Raw genomic sequence first — 19,592 nt, forward strand, 5'->3', positions numbered from 1 at the left:
TGTTACATCACAAATCTCTAAGCTTTATTTTACCTTTAATTAGCACAAGCAGCTCTCTGCACAGAATGTGAAAAACTCAATAAAATGATCCAGCTTATTACATCAGCAACTTAAAATCAGCTCCCCTATTTCTGGCTGTCTTTCTTTTCATCCAAACTGTGACCAAGACAACTCTCAAACCTCTATTTTGGTTCATACTTTTAGCCGTTTTACAGGTGTGTGTATGTGTGCATTTTCATCTTAATGCATAGCGAGGCCTAAACATGTACCTAAATGCTAAGATTATGAATGCATTAACGAATTTAAGTCAGGTTAATTATTGACAAAGTTTGTTTAAAAGAAGTATTTAGAAGTAGAATTAGAAGAAAACTTTATTAATCCCTTCGGTACAAGACCTCAGGGAAATTGCAACAATTTCCATTTGCTTTCACACCAAGTGCTAGATGAGAAGATTGAAACCATCCTGATCTGTTATTGACATATAGCAATTGTAGCCAGGGGCAAGTTAGCTTAGCATAAAGACTGGAAAGAGGGGTAAAAGGCTAGCTGAGCTCTGTCTGAAAATAACTTAATCTGTTAATTTTACTTGTATATCAAGTGAGCTTTAGCATGCTTAGAAGTGTATTTTGTTATTTTTTGTCAGCTAAGCTAACTGGTTGTAATTGTGCATTTACTCCACTGTACAGATGTGATATCTTCTCATCTAACACTCAAAAAGAAAGCAAATAAGTGCATGCCACGAAATGTCAAACCATTTCTTTAAGGCCACTGCTCAGATTTGTTTTGTCCTTTGTCGTGTATTAGAAGACTCATCTATCATCATCTATTTACTTCTGATTGATAAAGCCAATAAAATGTTGAAATAACTTTGTTGAACTTCTGTTTAAATGTGCACTCTGATCCCAGATGTTCTATGAGCCAATGCAGTCGTCATCAATGTATGTCTTTATTTTTTACTTTCCCGGTACATTCCCTACATGATGTTGACTTAAGTAGTGGCTGCATTGGTTCAGATGTGTTATTACAAGTTGCAAAAAAATTAGTTCATCCTCGAAGTCATGCAAGCACGTTGCCCTTCCACAAGGTGGAGCTCTGACCACAATTATATGTCTATCAGCATGAACCCTGCTGGAGAAATTATCCTGCATCAGCAGCATTCACATCACAAGAGTCTTGGGGCTTGTAAAAATAACAAGTTACTACTGCCTGCCTCCCTTCCTTGCGAGCATCTGTACACATCCAGAGCTTCCTGTGGAGTGTTCAGTGACGAAGCCTTAAAGTCAGAAAAAAGACTTAAGATATCTTTGTTTACAGTAAATGCCTGAAGATAAAGAAAAGGCAGTGAAAGAGTGCATCTGAAATCAGTTGTAATCGTACACTGGGATGAAATTCTAGACAAACAGCATGACATCTGCAAGAAAATCTCTTCCTATTATAGCAACAGAAAGAAGATAAGTTCAGATCAAGTGAAAAGCTTTCAGCATGAGTGTAAGTGTCCTCTAAAATCCTATCACAGAATTCTCTTTCTGCTACACACCAGACTCCACCCTTTGGCAAAGGCAGAGCATGAAAACAAGCTTCACATTACACTGAATGGGGCCATCAGGGCCTTTTTTTCAGTTAATAGAAACACTCTCATCTCAACAGCTTCCCAGAGATAAATGATCATTAACACAAACATATCACATGTCCTCTTGATGCAACTAATGCAGTGCCTCAGCCCCAACCTGCTGCCTCTAATGCATCAATGCAAACATTCCCCTCCAGATGTCTCCCACCAAAATCTATTTCCAAAGTCGAGGAAAACGCATCATAATTATAATTTTGCTCACACATCACACTGAGAGCTCGGTTTCATTCAGGGAATCCCCATTCATCACGATCTGCACTGCGCCCCCACCATCAGGTCACAGTGGAGAGCAGCAGCCACCCTGGGAAATAAGGCTGACGCTAATGCACCATCTAATGATGAGGGAAATCAATAGGAGAAGATCAGAGAGAAAGAAAAAAAAGATACTGAGATACTTTACATTCCAGCCCAGCCCATCACAACCATCTTTACGCAGTTCTTAGCGCCGAGTCTCGTCCTGTCTGAGTTAACAGACAGACGGTGGTGGAACACAGCGCTCACTAGACACCAGATGCAGCTGATCTCCAGGGAATCCTCATTCTCACATCGAAAAAAAACATGTTTCTTTGCAAAATTACACACCTCAATTCTTAGTGCTACTCAGAAAATAGATGGGAGTTTATTTTTGGTGCGGGACTGTGCCATTTGGAAACCTTGCAAAAACACGGGACTCCAGTAAATTCTGCATAGCAGCACAATCCGCCGCTGGCTTTTCTCCATAAACCTCTGGTGCTGGTGTTGAGAAGAGGGAAAGAAAAAAAGGGGGGAGGAAGAGAGGAGAGGAGGAGAGAGGAGGATAAGGAGGGGGATACACAGCGCTGCTTCGCCCTGCTCCAACACGACACGCGTCAAGTTAGCTAGAAGAATCCATGTTTATACTGGAAGTAGGATGATCGTGATTTCAACAATAAAAGCATATACGGGCACGGTTTAGGAGGACAAAAAATAACCGAATTAATATGATTTTGGGGTCTGCCTGTTTTGCTCTGGACTGTACGTTTTATTTGGAATATATTTTGTTGTTGTTTTATTTTCTATTTTATGTACAAGGACCTGCAAAACTTTTTTTTTTTTTTTTTTTTTTTAAACGGTGCTTTTTTCATTTTTACATCATGTTCTCTGAGAAAATGCTTTTCTTTCTAGGAACTTTTTTTAACCATTCACATAGCATTTTTTGGAAGCTATTTGGGGCTCATTGTCTTTCTTAAGGACACTGAAACAAGGACACACCGGGTCCCTAATAATCAGTCAGCTTTCTTTGTCATTTGAGCTATTCAGTATGTACAACTGGAGCATTTATTCCTTCCTAACATACACTGGCTTACAATTGAGCGTTATAGAAAATATAATAAATACACAAAAATTATTATTATTATTATTTTTAATGAACAAAAACCTATAAGGCTGCTACCTGGATATGTTTTAGATCTTACCTGACACTGAGGTAGTTCACCTGATTGCCTAAAAATAGAACTAAATAACAACGTTTTAATTCAGTACAGGTTAAATATGTTCAACTGATTATCTGGTGCACTGATATTCATTTACTTCGATGTAAAATGGCCCTCGTGTTTAAAAGGAGAAGCTTTTATTTTGTTATCATTTACCGGATGTGCTCAGATTAAATACGGTAACTTAACAGTGGTCCCAAGTTGAGTTGAGTGTCTGCGCTGCTGCGGTGAGGAGACAGAGGAGGAGAGGAGGAGAAAGTGGCTCATCTGATGTCTGCTGTGAGAGAGACGCCTCACCTTCATCCTTCTCTCCTTTGACAAGAAAAGAAAAGATCTTTAATCTACTTTTACACTGAGAGGAAAGTGGTGGGACTTGGATCAGGACGGGCGACAGGAGATCTGGATGTATGACAGAGGAGGGGAGGTTTTCTGATCTGAGCCCCTTTGGACATGACTGAAGCGGCGGACGTGAGGGAAGGAGAAGGAAAGTGATTCAAGAGCAGGGAGGATGTCTGCAGGGATGATTCCTTCTGATTTTGTTCATTTGTTTTAGGGAGTTGATCCATCACATCCGAGCTCACAGAGCGCAGCACCTTTTCAGATCATCTCATTTGCAGCATCCACCACGCCTCTGCTGGAGACCTGCCTCCTAAAACAAGCCCCAGCTTGATTATTATTAGCTTGTAAAACAAAAAACAACAACTTGCAATCAGGCGTATTATGGAATGTCACCTTTCTTGTGATCAAATTTAAAATCAGCTTTGCAAGTTTTGATATCCTGATATTCCTGTAAGTGAGAGCTGAACATGGCCATCAACACGGACACCGACTTCCTCAAGTCCAACTTGGGTGAGGGCGGCGGAGGAGGAGGCGTCCAGCCGGACTTCCACGAGACGGAGAAACTCCTGGCGGTGACCACCGAGCCCGGAGGCAACGGGATGAAGATGTCCACCTCCTTCACGGTCAACATGGGCGGAGACAAGGGCCTGGAGGCCGATCAGAACGGCCACAGCGTGGCGGTGAGGTCGGGCTCCGCCGGGCAGCTGGCCGCCGCCGCCCCCCTCTCCCCCTCCAAGGCCAGCCTGAGCCGCTCCTCCACCGGGAACGCCACCGTGCAGGAGACCCCGAAGCCCAAGGATTACCTCATCCTGGTCATCCTGTCCTGCTTCTGCCCAATCTGGCCCGTCAGCATCGTGGCACTGGTGTACTCCATCATGGTGAGTATGAAAAACTGACAGAAAATCAGACTTGTGGAGCTCAGAATGTGGCAGCAGTTATGGATAACAGTCACGAAATAAAGATGCTGATGCTGGAGAAACAACATCTCAGTACTGGATGATGTGTTTAAATTAATCTAACATGTAGACCTGCTGAAAGGGCATTTGATGGAAAAACAAACAAAATAAATTTAAAAAAAATAAACAATTAGATGAAAATACCAATGTTTAATTGTCATGTACCTCAGAGACTTAGTAAAATTAGTTATTCCCTTTTAATGATTGCTAAATATGTGACAGAATTCTAAAATGTGACCGATTCACTGAAATTATTCAGTTTAATAGATGAAAAAGTGAAGGAAAATACACCCTGTTCTAGCAGAGGATGGTACATCTTGAATGCAGGAATGTTTTTTTGGTTTTTTTTAATCACATTTTTACATCAGATTGAAGCACTTGTCTGCATATTTTGATATCTGAAGGAAGTGAGAGCAACATTTTACAGAAAGTGAATCAATATATGTAGGAGGATGGTTGTCCAGCTGCTCGAGAGGGAAAATATCCACCGTGAAATATCAATATATCATTGAATACAGTTTATACTGTACTGTTTTAGATTGATTAGTTCAAAAATGTAGTGATGAATGAATGAATGATCATGATAAGCCCAAGAGGACATGTTCAAATGACTGAATTTGTCTGGCCACCAGTCCAGAATTCAAGTATGTTAGATTTGCTGTATAAAATCCACACATTTAAGAATCTGACACACACACACACACATGCACACACCCACACACACACACACACACACACACATGCACACACCCACACACACACACAGTGGCTTCACTGCCTCGTCAGCTTTCCCTTCGCTGAGGCTTTAAATGATCTCAGGTCTGCTGCTGCCACTCAGGTTTGCTGCTGCTTGTTCTGCTTTAGAGACACTGACACTCGATTAATCCTCTCACACAAAGTTTCAGGACACTGGAAATGCTGATACAAGATTCAGCCAAGACGCCGCAGCCTGTCACATGATGCTTGATGTGCTGCTGCTGCTCGGTGCATCGCTATTCAGTAAAACTTGGTTATAGACAATAAGGACCCTGCACATGGTCCATATTCAAATTGCAGCACATTAGTCTATGACGCTGACGGTGCACTTTCCCGTCATCCGCCTCTGCAGTGGTGAGAGGTTTGGAGCAAAGATGGTGGACTTTGTTATTGATGGCTGTGAGAGCTTGTAGCTTAAAGTATTTCAATCAGGCAGTGCAGGAGCTGCTGGGTTTATGTCTGATTTTGACGTGCAACAAAAGCACAGACATGGTGTGAAGCGCATCGCTTTCAGTATAGATTCAATCACATTTTAGTTTTTACTGTTAACCAAACCACATGGGACCAGAAGGAGGCCTATCGATGGCGACCCTTCCTTCACTTTGAGGAATAAAGTGATTAAAAAAGCACATTCAGCATCCAAATACACGATAATAAAAGAATCTGGTCAACTTTTAGTTTCACATTTTGTCTTTAAACTACATTTGTGCAAGTTGATAGGATAAAACATCCTGATAGAAGAAGCTTTGACAAAAAAAAGTGCCATGATTTAACTGTCTGAGCCCAATAACAGTCTATCGTCAGTCTGTTCCTCTGAACTTGAAGCTCCATAATGGCAGCTTCAGATGTGGAAAACTGGAAATGCTGGATTAGAAAAAAAACCTGCAAATGCAAGTCGTTCGATATATATTTCAATTAGGTAATTAGAAAAGTAACCCTGGGTTCAGCAATCAATTATGGTAATCAATTAAGTTATTTATCGTTATGTAATATTCTTACTGTACTGTGTGTGTGTATGAGGCTGCTGAACACTTGTACACCTTCTGGGGGTGGGGGGAAATCCCACTTGTTGTCTCACACATTTTACTGTGTACGACATGACTCAGGAAAAAAATCTTTGGTATTCTGGTCTGCGAGGTCACTGAAACCAGCTATCTATGTCAAATCTGCTGCTCAACTGTACTGAAGTCTTTTGTTGCCCAGCAGTGATTCACCTGCGTACGAGGCCTACAGACTGCTTCAGAGGGATTTTATTTCATTACTGGTCAGAAGTGTCACGAACAGCAAGTGTGGAGGAATTTAGAAATTTATTTTACTTCCTTTAGTTAATTATTTACTTCTGCTGATCCAGAATCTTTCCAAATTCTTCCCCTATTGGCTCCAAAATCTTTATGAAGCTTCAAGTACGACATCACAAAATACAAGAAATACAACAAAATACATGCAAACTGTGCTGTTTTAGAAGATTTTCTTTTGACGCTCAATTGTTTAGTGCGTGTTCTGCGAAATCATAAAATATAATGGAATAGCAGTAGAGAATCCAAGTTAGTTGCTGTACTTTTTTTTTTTTTTTGCACTTTGCAATCAAAACATGTGGAATTTGAAATGAGCAAACTGAACCATTAGGGCCCGAAAGCAACAACAACACTGGATCTTCGAGATATGAAACAGCCAAAGTAAAGCTGAGCAAAGTGTGTTGTTCTGTGCCTCCACCGCTTCATGTAATGCGTGCACCGCTGAGTGTGTGTGCCTGAGCCAGGAAACAACAGCAGCGAACGCAACCCACTGTAACTGAGTCGCACAGATAAATACGGCTTTTGACAGGCTCCTGCAGTAAGTATCTGGAACGATTCTATCAGGAGTCTTTTAGTGCCATCAGTCGTAAAGTCTGTTGTGTCAGGGCTTTACCTCCCGTTGGCCGATGGTGGCTTCGTTTCTATTGGCACGGCCATTTGTGTTTTTCCAGCACACTTTACTTCTGACACTGTTACAGCAGCCAACTCTCACATCTACAGAAAAAACGAGGCAAAGGCAATGCAGTAAACCCATTAGTTCTGTAATATCACTCCTGCGGGCCCCACACACCAAAGGGAATATCAGGCAGTATCCACAAGACAGCCTGTACTTCCTCGAGCCATCATCATGAACCCACTGACATTCACAAGTCAGCTGCTTGCTAATGGCATTGAGAAAGAGGGAGAGGGAGAGGGGGAGGGGGGGTGAGGGAGGGAGAGGGTGAGGCTCCAACAGAGGGCAGAAGAAAGAAAAGTGAAGGAGGGAGAAACTGGAGCTGGCCACTAACTCAATAGAAGGCGAGAGAAGTCAATTTAGTTTCACTGCAGAGGGCAGATTGCAGCAGTTAGCCAGCTCTGTGGCAGCGATCAACATCATCTCTCTTTCCTGGGGGTAAGGAAAGGGGATACGGGCCTCCCGAAGAAGATCAAAACATCATTCGCTACAAGGGCAGATGGGCGTGAGGGAGACAGCAAATGGGCATAACGTAGTTCCTTCCACTTGATTAGAAAAGGAACCGAGTTTAGATACCACAGCGATGTCGGATGAGTGCGAGCAAGTCCGAACAGGAAAACAAGAGGGTTTTCGGTTTATTTTTGCTGAGAGCAAATGAGCCAGAAGTGATGTGGTTGATACCACATGATACAGCTGTGGAAGTGCACGATCACTACTGAGTGCTGATACCCTTATCGGCCACGTGAAACGGATACTTCTGGTAAATTGAAGAGAGAGAAGAAGAAAAAAAAGTGCTGTTAATGATTTTAATGAGGGGACGTGAAAGGAAAATGATGAAACTCTAGTTAATTATAAACAGGAAAAGAAAGTATCTTAAGTGGCAGCTTGATAAAAATAAAAATAATGATAAATAAATTAAAAAATGCCACAGCAGCATATTGAATTGTTGATGAGCACATATAGCTGCCTTCAACTTCACTGACCTCAATTCGTGCCAGAAGGTTTTCTGCTACTTTAATAGTCATGTACTTTCATGTAACATTTACTATGTTATGTACAAATTATTAATTTTAAAACCTGCTGCGAGCCATAATCAGGTAATTTAATTCTAACTTTAAACTGCACTAAAGACATTATTTTAGATTGAGTATCACTAACAAGTGACATGTGTACTGTGTGTATTGTGGCGTATGTGTTCGCAGGGACAAACCAATAGTAACTCTGCACTCCAAGAAGCATTTTAGATGATTGTTTTGGCTCTTTGGCGTGCAAGTCGTTGATCATTTCTCTTGTCAGCAGCAGTTGGCAGCTAAAAAGTTCTGATAAATCCACTCGGCTGCTCACCCAAAGTTTCGGACTAACTGGTGAACACAGTGGAGCATTTAGCTGCAACAGACCCAGAAATTTCCCTCAGGAGCTGAAAAAAAACCCCAAACAGAGCCTGTTCCTAACTGCAGACTTGAACAGCTTCTACCATTTTACTGTATTTTTACTGTGACTTTAAGTCATGAAATGTGGATGAACAGAACATAAAACACATTTCAGAAGTTCAACATCCACAGAAACAAAGAATATAACTATAAGAGTGAGGCGGCAAACACCAAACAACAAGGTAGGTTTTTGAGTTTTAGTTGTTTAAACAGCCAAAATGAATCATAATTAGGTGAAAATCAGTTGAGGCTTCACTGAACCTTGTAAAAGCGTCTCTCTGTAGTGGTCGAGAGTGCGTTGCTAACAACAGGAAAAACTTCCATCCATCTTCATCCACCACCACTTCCAGCAGCAGCCCGGCCTAAAAGCCAACTTCCAGCTGGCTGCCGCCACAGATCTCTGACAGATACTCTGGTGGGGAAGGCTTGCGGCTGGCAAACACAGGAGATGTGCAGTCAATTATGGGGATTGGAGAGGCTGGGGTAATAGGTTTTTACAGCCCAGTGTAGCCTATCCCAGTAATGGGAATGCCCAAACTGCAGGAGCATTATTGCACGCTCTGCAGATTTGCCTGTAAAATATGGACTCGCAATGCTGCACTGGAGGGATGACTGTGTGTGTGTGTGTGTGTGTGTGTGTGTGTGTGTGTAGGTAAATGACTTCTTATTAGCAGTCAAATACTGCAGAGACTGTGGGAGGCACTTTATACGGTTATGAAGCTCATCAGAGTCCCCACAGAGAGGACACTGGAACCTACTGATATTTTAATAGAAACCAGATATATTTACTATGTTGCTATTTTATTTTACTATCAGAGTGTTCGATGATGTTATCATTCCACAGTGAATAAAACTGAATATATGGAAAGTCATCTTGTGCAGCTTTCATAAGGCGTAGAGGAAGGGGAGCCACCGATCGAATAGGAGTCAGAAATCTCCAAATCCCAAGAGTAACATTAACACTTCAATTTATTTATCTTTTTCTTAGCATATCATTAAAAACCTGTTACTTTGAATATCCATAAAATGCAAACATTTATGTTAAGAATGTTTTTTTCATAACAAGACTTTTGAAGCCCTTCTACTCAAATACAAAAATAAATAAATATGACACTGTTAATGTATTTCCAAAATAAATACAGATCGTAACAGTTAACAGGAGCAGAAAAAAATGTGTTGGTTCTGTTATTTTAAATTTGATTGTCGATTTTCCTGTTAAAGGAGAGATATCTTATAAAATTAAATACGTTTTCAGAAACAAATATGTTGAATGAATGTCAGTGTATAATATCTAAAAGCATTGATAATACAGTTTATATCATTAGATATGACACCTATCTATCTCTTTGTTTACACATCAGTGAATATTCTGAGAAATTTCATTGTTTTCATACATGTAAATATCCTTCATTAAGTAACATTTATGGAGGAACATGGATTTTATTCATATAAAATTTCTACATGTTAGTGGCAGTTATTTTCTGTTATTTTTCAGTGCTCAGCTGTCGAAATGTTATTTTTATCTTCTTCTGTTCCTTTTTTTTCTTTTTTCTTTTACAATGCAGTAGTAAGGAACTATTAATGCACCTAAATTGGAAAGTGAAGCTCACTGATTTAAATCCTCTGATCTGGACAAAACATCTCCTTTTTGACCATTAGTGTTTCTTTTCTCCGAATCAATGCAGCATCTGTTTAGCTACAGATGTTTTTGCCTCATTTCAGTCAGGACGGCCAGCACTTTGCAGGTGGACTCTAAAATGATGATCTCATTTTGTTTTGACAAACACATTACAAACAATTATAGCATGCTCTGCTAATCTAGATAACAGTGTTCTGTGCTGTCAGGTAACTATGAAACCTGACCCTGGATTATCTAAATAAGCCTGTCTGATGGTATTTCACCTGGTCCTAACATTCTAATGGAATAAGACCATTACAGCCTTGTGTTTCTGTGCTTGCACTTAGTTAGCTTATTTAAATTGTATGTTTCAGTTCACAAACTAAGATATAAATACAATTAAAATTCATGAGCTGCAGCAGCAGCATTTTATAGCTCCTAGAATGAGAACGGTGGCATCGTGGGTCTGACAGCTTTAGTTAGCATTGAGTGGTTTGCAATTTTAATGGAGATTCCAACGTAAAACAGACGGTCTAAAAGCCCTGCTAGCGGCCCCCAGAGGCCGTGATGCTCCTCACACCCGACCAGACCGCAGCAATTTAAACGAACCCACTCAGGGACCCACCGGCAGCCTTGTACTCTGTCTTTTAGGGATTAAAAATGACTACAATTACTACATTATGAATTGTTCTCAACGATTTTTTTTTTTTTTTTAAAGGGATTCGTGAGTAAGAAAGTAGAATTTAAGTCATGTAAAACTTGGGCAGATGAAAGGAAAAGTGTGAAGATAAATGGAGACTTTATCAGAAATAATAGGTGTAAATGGCCAGAACGCCTCCTGGTTGTGCTCTGCGCCTCTCTGCCAGGCTGATGCTGGTTCTCCATTATTAATGGGAAGAGAGAAAAGGAGCACTTACTGACTTACTGGCCTCCACCTTCCTCTGCTGAACATATGAATGCATAGGGGAGAGTGAGGAGAATGTATGTGGTGCATGTTTGTGTCCGTGTACTTTAGACCATTTGAGTGAGAACATTTTGGCTTTTTTTAAAAACATTTTATTCCCTTTTAAAGGCTTTTTGATGGATAAAACTTGATTTGAAGGTTAAAATTAGAGTCAGGTTTAGTTCACTTCTCTTATAGCTCCTGGACAATTTAGTAATGAACGTCCAGTACCTGCCTGTAACTGTTTGAACTGATTCTGTTTGTGGAATTGGTTGTTTTGACGTATTCCGTGGTGTCATTTCAATCTGAGTTACTTAACCCTCCTATTACTTTCAAATTTACTGACATCTTTTATCCTTGGGTTCAATTTGCCCCCAGCTATTTAAACCTTCAGAAAATATCATAATTAAAATTGTTACCCAGGTTTATGTGTAAGTAGCCCTTTAAATAAAACTGAAAAAAAAACATCAATGACTTATTTAGAGATGTTAAACATTGAATGGGGTCAAATTGAGGGTTAAAAGAAGTCAAATCTTAAATATAGTTAGACATGATGGTCCTCACATGGATAGAGATAGAAACACGTGTGAACCTGTGTATAGGTGGCTGGTTTGTACAGAGGTAACATAATGAACACTGGTCAAGACACTTGAGGGTTGAATTTCCCATTCAGAGAACAAATATGAGCAGCCGTACTTGTGCTGCGAATCAATACAGACATTAATCAGTCAAGCAAAGGGTGCCTCCCACTGACACGCACACTAACACACACACAATAATCTCTAGCAGGCCCCGAGGCTAGCATCAAACAAAACGGGTGGCATTAAACAAGACTGCTGACACAGACCCCTTTCCCCTCGTTTCTGTCTTTCCCTCTTTTCTTGACGGATGGGAAATATCATCATCTTTTCAAATCTGCCATTTCTTCATTGATGTTTTTTCTTCCGCGCAGGCAAAGTAGGCAGTGTTTTCTGAAAGAGACGTCCATTGATTTAAGGTGCTGATGTTGCTTTTCTCTGTGATGTGAGTCCTGATCGATAAAGGGCTCCGGTGGGATTTTGTTCCACAGCTTCACATTGCAGTACTGCAAGTGAGAAGCTGGAATGTGTGTGTGAGAAGGAGGGGGGTAAAAACAACTCCTATTTTAATTTCACTGTCAGGAGCTGGGATTTAAAGGTGCAATGATTTAGCTTTTGTACCTCAGGTCATGTTAAAATTGTGTCACAAGGCTTTTATTCTCAGAATTACCAGTACAGTTAAATTGTTTTATGTCAGTTAAATTTAGTAAGACTCTCTTTAAAGGCATCATTATGCTATTACTGTACTATTGGATAAATTACATTAGGTAAAGTGAATTAAGTGAACTCTAAAAAAAAGAAAAAAGTAAAGAGATTACTTGCCATCATTCCTTAGAAAATAGTTACAATCATATTTTTGTGCATATTTCCCAATAAATATCAAAAAATTTAATATTACCATAAGAAACAAGAATTAAGCTACATACTGTGAGTGTTACAATCTGTGAAAACCCACTCATGAAAAACCCACACATCGTTTTAAATACATAAATACGCTGTTCGTCAACTCACATTTTAAAAAAAAACAAAAAAACTAGGCCGAAGCATCACTGAGCTTATTACTGATTTAGCAGTAGCTTCCACCCCGACAGCACCTGGTTCAGTGGAAAACCCCAGGGTTGCACCGTCCCCTCCCACCTGCACCGTGGGATCAGACTGCCAGAGACAGCATGGAGACAGAGAGGCTCATGGGAGCGAGAGGATGAAGTAACTAGTAGGTGATCAGGGAGGACGGAGGGTTGGAGCTCTCTTTTCTTTCTCTCTGCAGTGTAATCGTATCTGATACTGAGGCAATCCCAACTCTGCGCCCTCAGTACAGAGAGGAGTGAGTGGATGAGCAAGGCAGCGGCAGATTTAAAATGCATTGATTTGGATTTTTTGATAGCAGTTGAGAGGTAAATGAAATACAATAAAAGTCATAAATGAAATAAAAAGCAGTGTAATACAAAATACCTCTCTTATGAAGGAATCTCATTCAGTCTAGACGAAACAAATCATGTATTTGTTTTCTGTTTGTTGAAAGACAACTAAATCTCTGAATGAAATAATGTTTAGTCACTTCTTGCCCCTTTTTAATGGCATTACTCCCTCTGTTACATCTCTGGTATGATTTCTCCCACGGTACTTAAATTGATTCAGGGTGAAAGTAGAAGGTGCATAATTAGATAAAAATGTCCCCTGAACTGGTTCTAAAAGGCCACGTTTTGTCCAAGTGTGATTTAATGTTCAGGTTAGCAGTTAATACTGTTCTATCTGTATGCGGGAGGGAGACTTATAAAAACATAGCTGTGTAATTCAATATAGATGAGGGCAGGAAGACGTCCATTTCCTGCTGTTTCCTGCTCTGGTAGAAAAGACTAGTTCAGCACCGTGGACAGCTCCTGAAGTTTTCATCAGGCTCCGGAGCAGAAGGATGCAGCTGCCGTCTCTGATGGTAGCATCATGTCGCCCTTAACGCACAGGAGGCTTGAATTTAGAGCGTAAGCTTTGTGGCATGGCCTCCCCTCCTCATTTTGTGAGTGAGTGACATTTCCTTAATACTGGTATGATTTCAAACTCACCGGTGTTGCTGTGTATTTCCTCACGCTGACCTGTGATTGTTGTTTAGTGCTGAAAGAAGCACAGCTCTGTTCCACTTATGTTATGGTTGGTCATGCTGTGTTAATTTTTTCATGGGTCTTTCAGCTTTCAACTATGAACTTTTGTAAGCATACTTGTGTGGAGCTGATGAGATTGGATGATTAACTTTATTAGAAAATTACTTATCACTAATTTATATCTTTTTATAATTTAAAAACACCCAATATTTTCTGGTTCCAGCTCCTAAAGTTTAAGGAATCACTACTTTTCTGTGTTTTTTATAAATCTATTTATAGTGTTGCTCAGCTAAAACAAGTGCTATGAACAACATTACCCTATATTGTTGCGATAGGCACTACAATATTTTCTAACATTTTATAGATTCAATAATTAATGTATAAAATTTGTAATAAATTCTAGTTAAATGAATTAATTATGGATATCCTTTGGGTGCAGCACCTGCATATAACATATAAATACAAGATATAAATTGTCTTGAGTTTTCTAACCTTCAAATCTCTTTCAGTTCCACATATTTACTTCATTCAAACAGTTTTTACCTTGGTTCATGTTGTCAGTTTATTTCAAAGAAGACCAGCTATCCCTTATTTCTTCTACAGTTTTGTACAGTACACTATTTTATACTTTTTAACAACTGAGAAATACTTTACATTTATTAATTTATGGAATAAATACTCAGAGAAAAATCCTAAAAAATAATTAAATGCAATCAACATCTATGTATTGAATATTTCTTTTAAGACTGTACAGCAGATATTCTTAACGTGTGGCCATGTATAGCAGTGAATTTCTAATGTGTTCATGTATTGATTGTTGTGAGATACGGTGAATGAGCGCAGCGTTCCTGCATGTGATTTTACAACCATGATACAAATTTAAAGCACATAAAACCGAATATCAAGTTAAAGGCAAAGAAAGTCCGATGGATAGATCGAGACGGCAGCCGGGCGAGATTTGTTGATTTTGACGCTCAAGTGAAAGCAACGCACGCTGGACTGAGGATTCCCATACATCGTGCCTGACACTGCTACACATAAATCATGCTGTCTCCATATCTGCAGCATACATAAAGCAAAATACATACAGCATTAAAATGACATACGGCCCCCTCACACCGCTGCACTCACCTACTCTATCCAATTGGCTCTGCAAGTCACATCCTTCCATCAATCCCAATCTGCCAGTCTGGAATAGACAATTTCACCATTGACAGCTGGGAATAAGTTATAGTTGACGTTTTACCTTAAGGGACCACAGCACCGGTGGACAAGCCAGCATTACCGTGTTGTACGTGTCATTTTCCCTTTAAAAAAAAAGCTTCAATGTCGATTAATGGTAAACCAGAGAGCTTCTGTACTGTAGAGCAAAAGGTTCTTTGTCTGATTCACCCAAACTGTGAATCACTCATTTTGTGTTGCTACTTTTACATTGTGCTAATAGTGTTGATGTGGTTAGCTGCTGGGGAAGCTCAGATTGTGTTTTCTCTCACACATTTTCACTGTCTGCCATTAACAAATATTTTTGTTTGTGCTGCTGGTTGCTTGCATTGATGAATGAAATGTCAGTGCAGAGTTCTGAAATGTGAATAATGACTATCTACAGACTCAGAGGTGTGTGGTTTGGTTCACAGTTTTGAAGACTAAGTTTTGTTTTATTCTTTTGATTATATAGTGCAATTTCCATACAAAGTCAATACTAATAAGATTATCGTGGGGAGAGGCAGATGCAGTTTAAGATGTTCACCCTAATAGTATTCTTATGTGGTTGAAGAAGTGAACAGGTAGATTTTTGTGCCTCCTTCAGATCTTCCTAAAACCTCTGTTCTGTTCAGTGTACTGTGTGTTTGTGTTGTGTTTTTTTTTAAATACCCTGTGCTTTTGTGTGTCCCCAGTCCAGAAACAGCCTCCAGGCAGGGGACATGGATGGTGCCAAGAGGCTCGGTCGACTGGCTCGCCTGCTCAGCATCGTCGCCATGGTCCTGGGTGTGGTCGTCATCATAGTCTTCGTCTCGGTTTCAGGTACAGAAACGAGGACAAGCAGGAGAAAATCCCCAGATACCGCGGTGTTAAACGGACGTAATGGTGTCCAGCACGCGGCGCATAAATCAAGTTTTATGTTTACAGCGTGGCTTATGAATATGCAAATGGGTATTATTTGAAAATGATGTATGATATATGTGTGTGCATGTGTGCGCACACATACACATACACATACACACACACACACACACACACACACTGGGCTTCAACAACAAGTGTTCAACAATAAAGAATACCTACTACATTACGATTACAGGGTGATATATGACACTACCACACAAGCATGAGATGTGTTTCTACGTCCAAACTCAGCACATTTCCAAGCTGTGTGTGTGTGTGTGTGTGTGTGTGTGTGTGTAGATTGATTAGGTACTGCAGGGACTGTAGTGGGATAATTTTGCAGAAATGCTGGCAAAGCCTTTAACACTTCAGCTACACCTGTCAAAATAACACGTTTGATTATTTCTCTTCTCTTTTTTTTTCTACAGTGGCCCACTGACATGGAGGACCTGAGAAGAAAAATGAAAGCCAAACCACGGATGCAGCAAGGGGGGGGGGCGGGGGGATAGAAGACAAAGCCCATTCCAAAAAAAAATATGAAATACAATCCATAACTTTTATGCCATATTGTAACTACATCATGACCACCTTCAGAAAGCAGAAAAAAATAGGCAACTCATGAAAGTAGGTCTTGCAGCAAGTAAACAAATGAAAAAATCATTCAGAGATGCATGCATTAGATTCCAGTAACAATTGCTTGACATAAATAATGAAAATCCTGACGTAAATCACTCGGGTTAAAACAGAGGAAAAAGAAAATGCAGATATGCGTGTGGTCAGAAGGACTCCAAAATGTTTCTTTTTGGAATATGGACTTCTTAAACTGAAGAGGATTATCTGAGGAGGGAGGGAATGATAGACTTTTTAATGTGTGGGATGAGGCTCCTTTGGAAAACAAATTCTGGGTTTGGTCTTCAAACTTTGGACAGCTGCGTATAATCCTCATATACTCCTTACTGAACCTCCTGCATTCAAACAATATACAGCTACAAATATATTTGAAATATGGATATATGAGTATATATATATATATATAAACATTGTATATGTACATTTTATAAAATGTTTGTATGCCAAGTGGTGCTGGGTTTGTTAAGACTGTCACAATGGCTGCTTTGTCAGCACTTGGATTATCAGTGGAAATTCAAGGGTTTGCGGAAAGGGGTCAGGGAACACGATTTAGAATTTTTTTGTTAAATATTATCTTCTTTTTTTTTCAACTAAAAAAAAAGAAAAAAAATGAGACCAACTGCATGCCTGAATGTAGATAACCAAAATTCTGCCTTTATTTTGACTGTTAGTGGTTGTTTCTTATCTTATTAAGGAGTCCAAGAGGCTAACAGGTTTGCACATGGAAGAGTGATTTGTGTACATTATGTGAGTCCAGCCACCGTAGAATGTATGAGGATTGTGATCTCTAACACGACCACCCCTCCTTCCCTACATCTCTTAACCTTGCCTTGCTCTGGCAGAGACTGAAAGGCATGCCAAATCCTCTGTCATCTTTACACTCACATCTTTAAATTCTTTACCACCAAACCAGACTTAGTGACTGCTGCCCCCTCAGTTCTGTCGATGTCCCTTCATCTTGTACTCCTTAAATCCATTTTACACTTCACATTTCTACACCGTAGCTCCCCAGTTTTCCATTCTTACATTGTTATACGTCAACTGTTAAATGCCATCGTTTTCACGGAACGTTCTTTTCCGCTCCTTGTATTGGTATGAAATGTATTTATATGGGAATATATATATGCAATATGTACGCATGCTATGGGCCTAACAGGCTGACACACACTTGTGGGTTTTTTTTGTAAAACGAAGAGGTCTGTGAGTTTGACTGAGCAACAACAAATAGCATTTAAAGAAGTTTTCCTTAAAATCCAAGCACGGCAGATTGTCTGTATTCATCCTTCTATCAAAGAGAACTCACTGTAAGAAGTCCGTCTGTGGATACACAGGACTGTTGTATTGACATATAACAGGCTTATGCTCCAAGCACCGATAAAATCACTGTTGCATTATTCAAATCTTCAGCTTCTTTGGGCATTAATGTGTTTTGGTTTGGGTTTTTTTACCCTGTGCAAATTTAAATCTGGAAACATTTGGACAAAATGCATTAAATTGATGCCATTTGTTGAGTTCCAGTGGTTGTTTAAGGGCTCATACAAGTCAAACACCAGCTACACTATGCAGCGAAAGTGATTCTGAATTAAAGCTGTCAAGTATTAGTAATAAACAGCACAATGCTTTGTGCTAAATAGGCATTTTACCAATTCCATTCCAAATCATAGTTGTACATACAAAAGATCGCTTTATCCAAACATCTGAAAGCAGCAAAAATCCAAAGATTCCCCCATGTGTTACTTCTTACATGCCAATTTTTTTCCATCTCTGAAACTGGTGGTTCAGGAGCCCACTCTCTAGCCTAAGCACTGCTCTGTCAGTAAAACAGTTCAAACCTTCATTTCATTTCAAGATATTGCTGTGTTTCTTTTCCAGTATACTGTATGTGCCAGTTCTCATCTCTGTGGTGTACATTTTTGCATGTCAGGAATAAACGTTACCATGCATGGTCCAAGTTTTGCCTTTTGATGGTAACTTCCGGTTTATAAGGAGTTGAGCAATGAGTTTAGAAGATGGAAGGAGTAGTCTGCAGCCATTTAAGCAGTTCTTAAGAGTCTTAACTTAGGCACAGTGTTTTTCTGAGACAGTCCCAACATGCTGTCGTTTTGCAGGTATTGTTTCATTTACTTAGTCTAGTGTACCATTTGCCTCAAAACACTAAACACAAAGCAAAGCTGAGGTTTAGTAGAATATCCTTAACTTTGAAGGTATTTGGTCAAAGTATTTAATGACAGTATCATTTCACCTAATGCTGGTGCTAGAAAAGCTCAGGGGATTCTGGGAGTTATTATATCCTGATGGAAATATACAGTTGTGAACAAAAGTTTACTTACACTTCTAAAGATCATGTATATCACTGCAGTTTTGAGTTTTCAATGATTCCTTTAACTCAGAATTTTCCATGATGGAATCATTGAAAAACATTTCTCACAAAAAACCACCAAACAAACAAATAAAACATTATTGCATTTGGGTCCTTCTGGGCTTCTGGAAACATGATGAAATCTGTTGGGTCAAAAATGTAAAACTAGTAACCTAAATGATCAGCTTTGGTGATGTAAAAAGCTGTGTTAATCCAATTTCCATATTTAAAGGAGCTCAAAGGAGTCACCAGCAGCTCTCGTAATCACTCACGAGACGTTAAGAGGCCATGCCCCTAACAACAGTAGGTTCACAGAAAAAAAAGAATGTGTGTGGGGGTTTTTTGTTTGTTTGTTTTTTTGCAACAGACAGATGGATTTTTAATGATTCCATCATAGAAACATGTAAAGAAATATACACAGTCTTTAGCGTAGGTAAGCCTTTGTTCACAACTGTAAATCTCAGTGCTAAATTCTGCAGCATTTTAACCACAAATCTTCCAGACATTTAATCTCAAAAATTAGAAATACTGCCTCACAGTCGTGTGTGCCCGCCAATCAGTCAAGGTGCAGTTAACATTCTTTACATCACTGTTAAAACTTTTTGTTTTTTAAGTGAACCCAGTGGTGGCACTAGAGGTAAGTCACAATTGTTAGTCGGCCTCATTCCTAAGGGACCATGACATGACTGTGTGTGCAAAATATCATGCTCACCCATCCTACAGATGTTGACATAT

The 19,592-nt window shown here is 39.7% G+C and overlaps 1 protein-coding gene across 1 annotated transcript; it reads left to right on the forward strand.

Annotated features, from left to right (window-relative positions):
- Window positions 1-3,062: 3,062 nt before the first annotated feature.
- On the forward strand, window positions 3,063-16,362 carry trarg1a (trafficking regulator of GLUT4 (SLC2A4) 1a). The gene is made up of 3 exons (XM_008295032.1): window positions 3,063-4,298; window positions 15,661-15,787; window positions 16,297-16,362. The coding sequence occupies exons 1-3, from the start codon at window positions 3,888-3,890 to the stop codon at window positions 16,305-16,307; spliced, it is 549 nt and encodes a 182-aa protein (XP_008293254.1). The 5' UTR covers window positions 3,063-3,887; the 3' UTR covers window positions 16,308-16,362.
- Window positions 16,363-19,592: the final 3,230 nt, after the last annotated feature.

This window comes from Stegastes partitus, unplaced genomic scaffold (assembly GCF_000690725.1).
Source record: "Stegastes partitus isolate 25-593 unplaced genomic scaffold, Stegastes_partitus-1.0.2 Scaffold1016, whole genome shotgun sequence".
In the NCBI taxonomy this organism is placed as follows: domain Eukaryota; kingdom Metazoa; phylum Chordata; class Actinopteri; family Pomacentridae; genus Stegastes; species Stegastes partitus.

Excerpts from the sequence above, each read along its gene's own strand:
- trarg1a (XM_008295032.1), top strand. The coding sequence starts at position 3,888 with ATGGCCATCAACACGGACACCGACTTCCTCAAGTCCAACTTGGGTGAG. Across the intron at positions 4,299-15,660 it reads CACTGGTGTACTCCATCATG|TCCAGAAACAGCCTCCAGGC; the intron begins GTGAGTATGAAA and ends GTGTGTCCCCAG.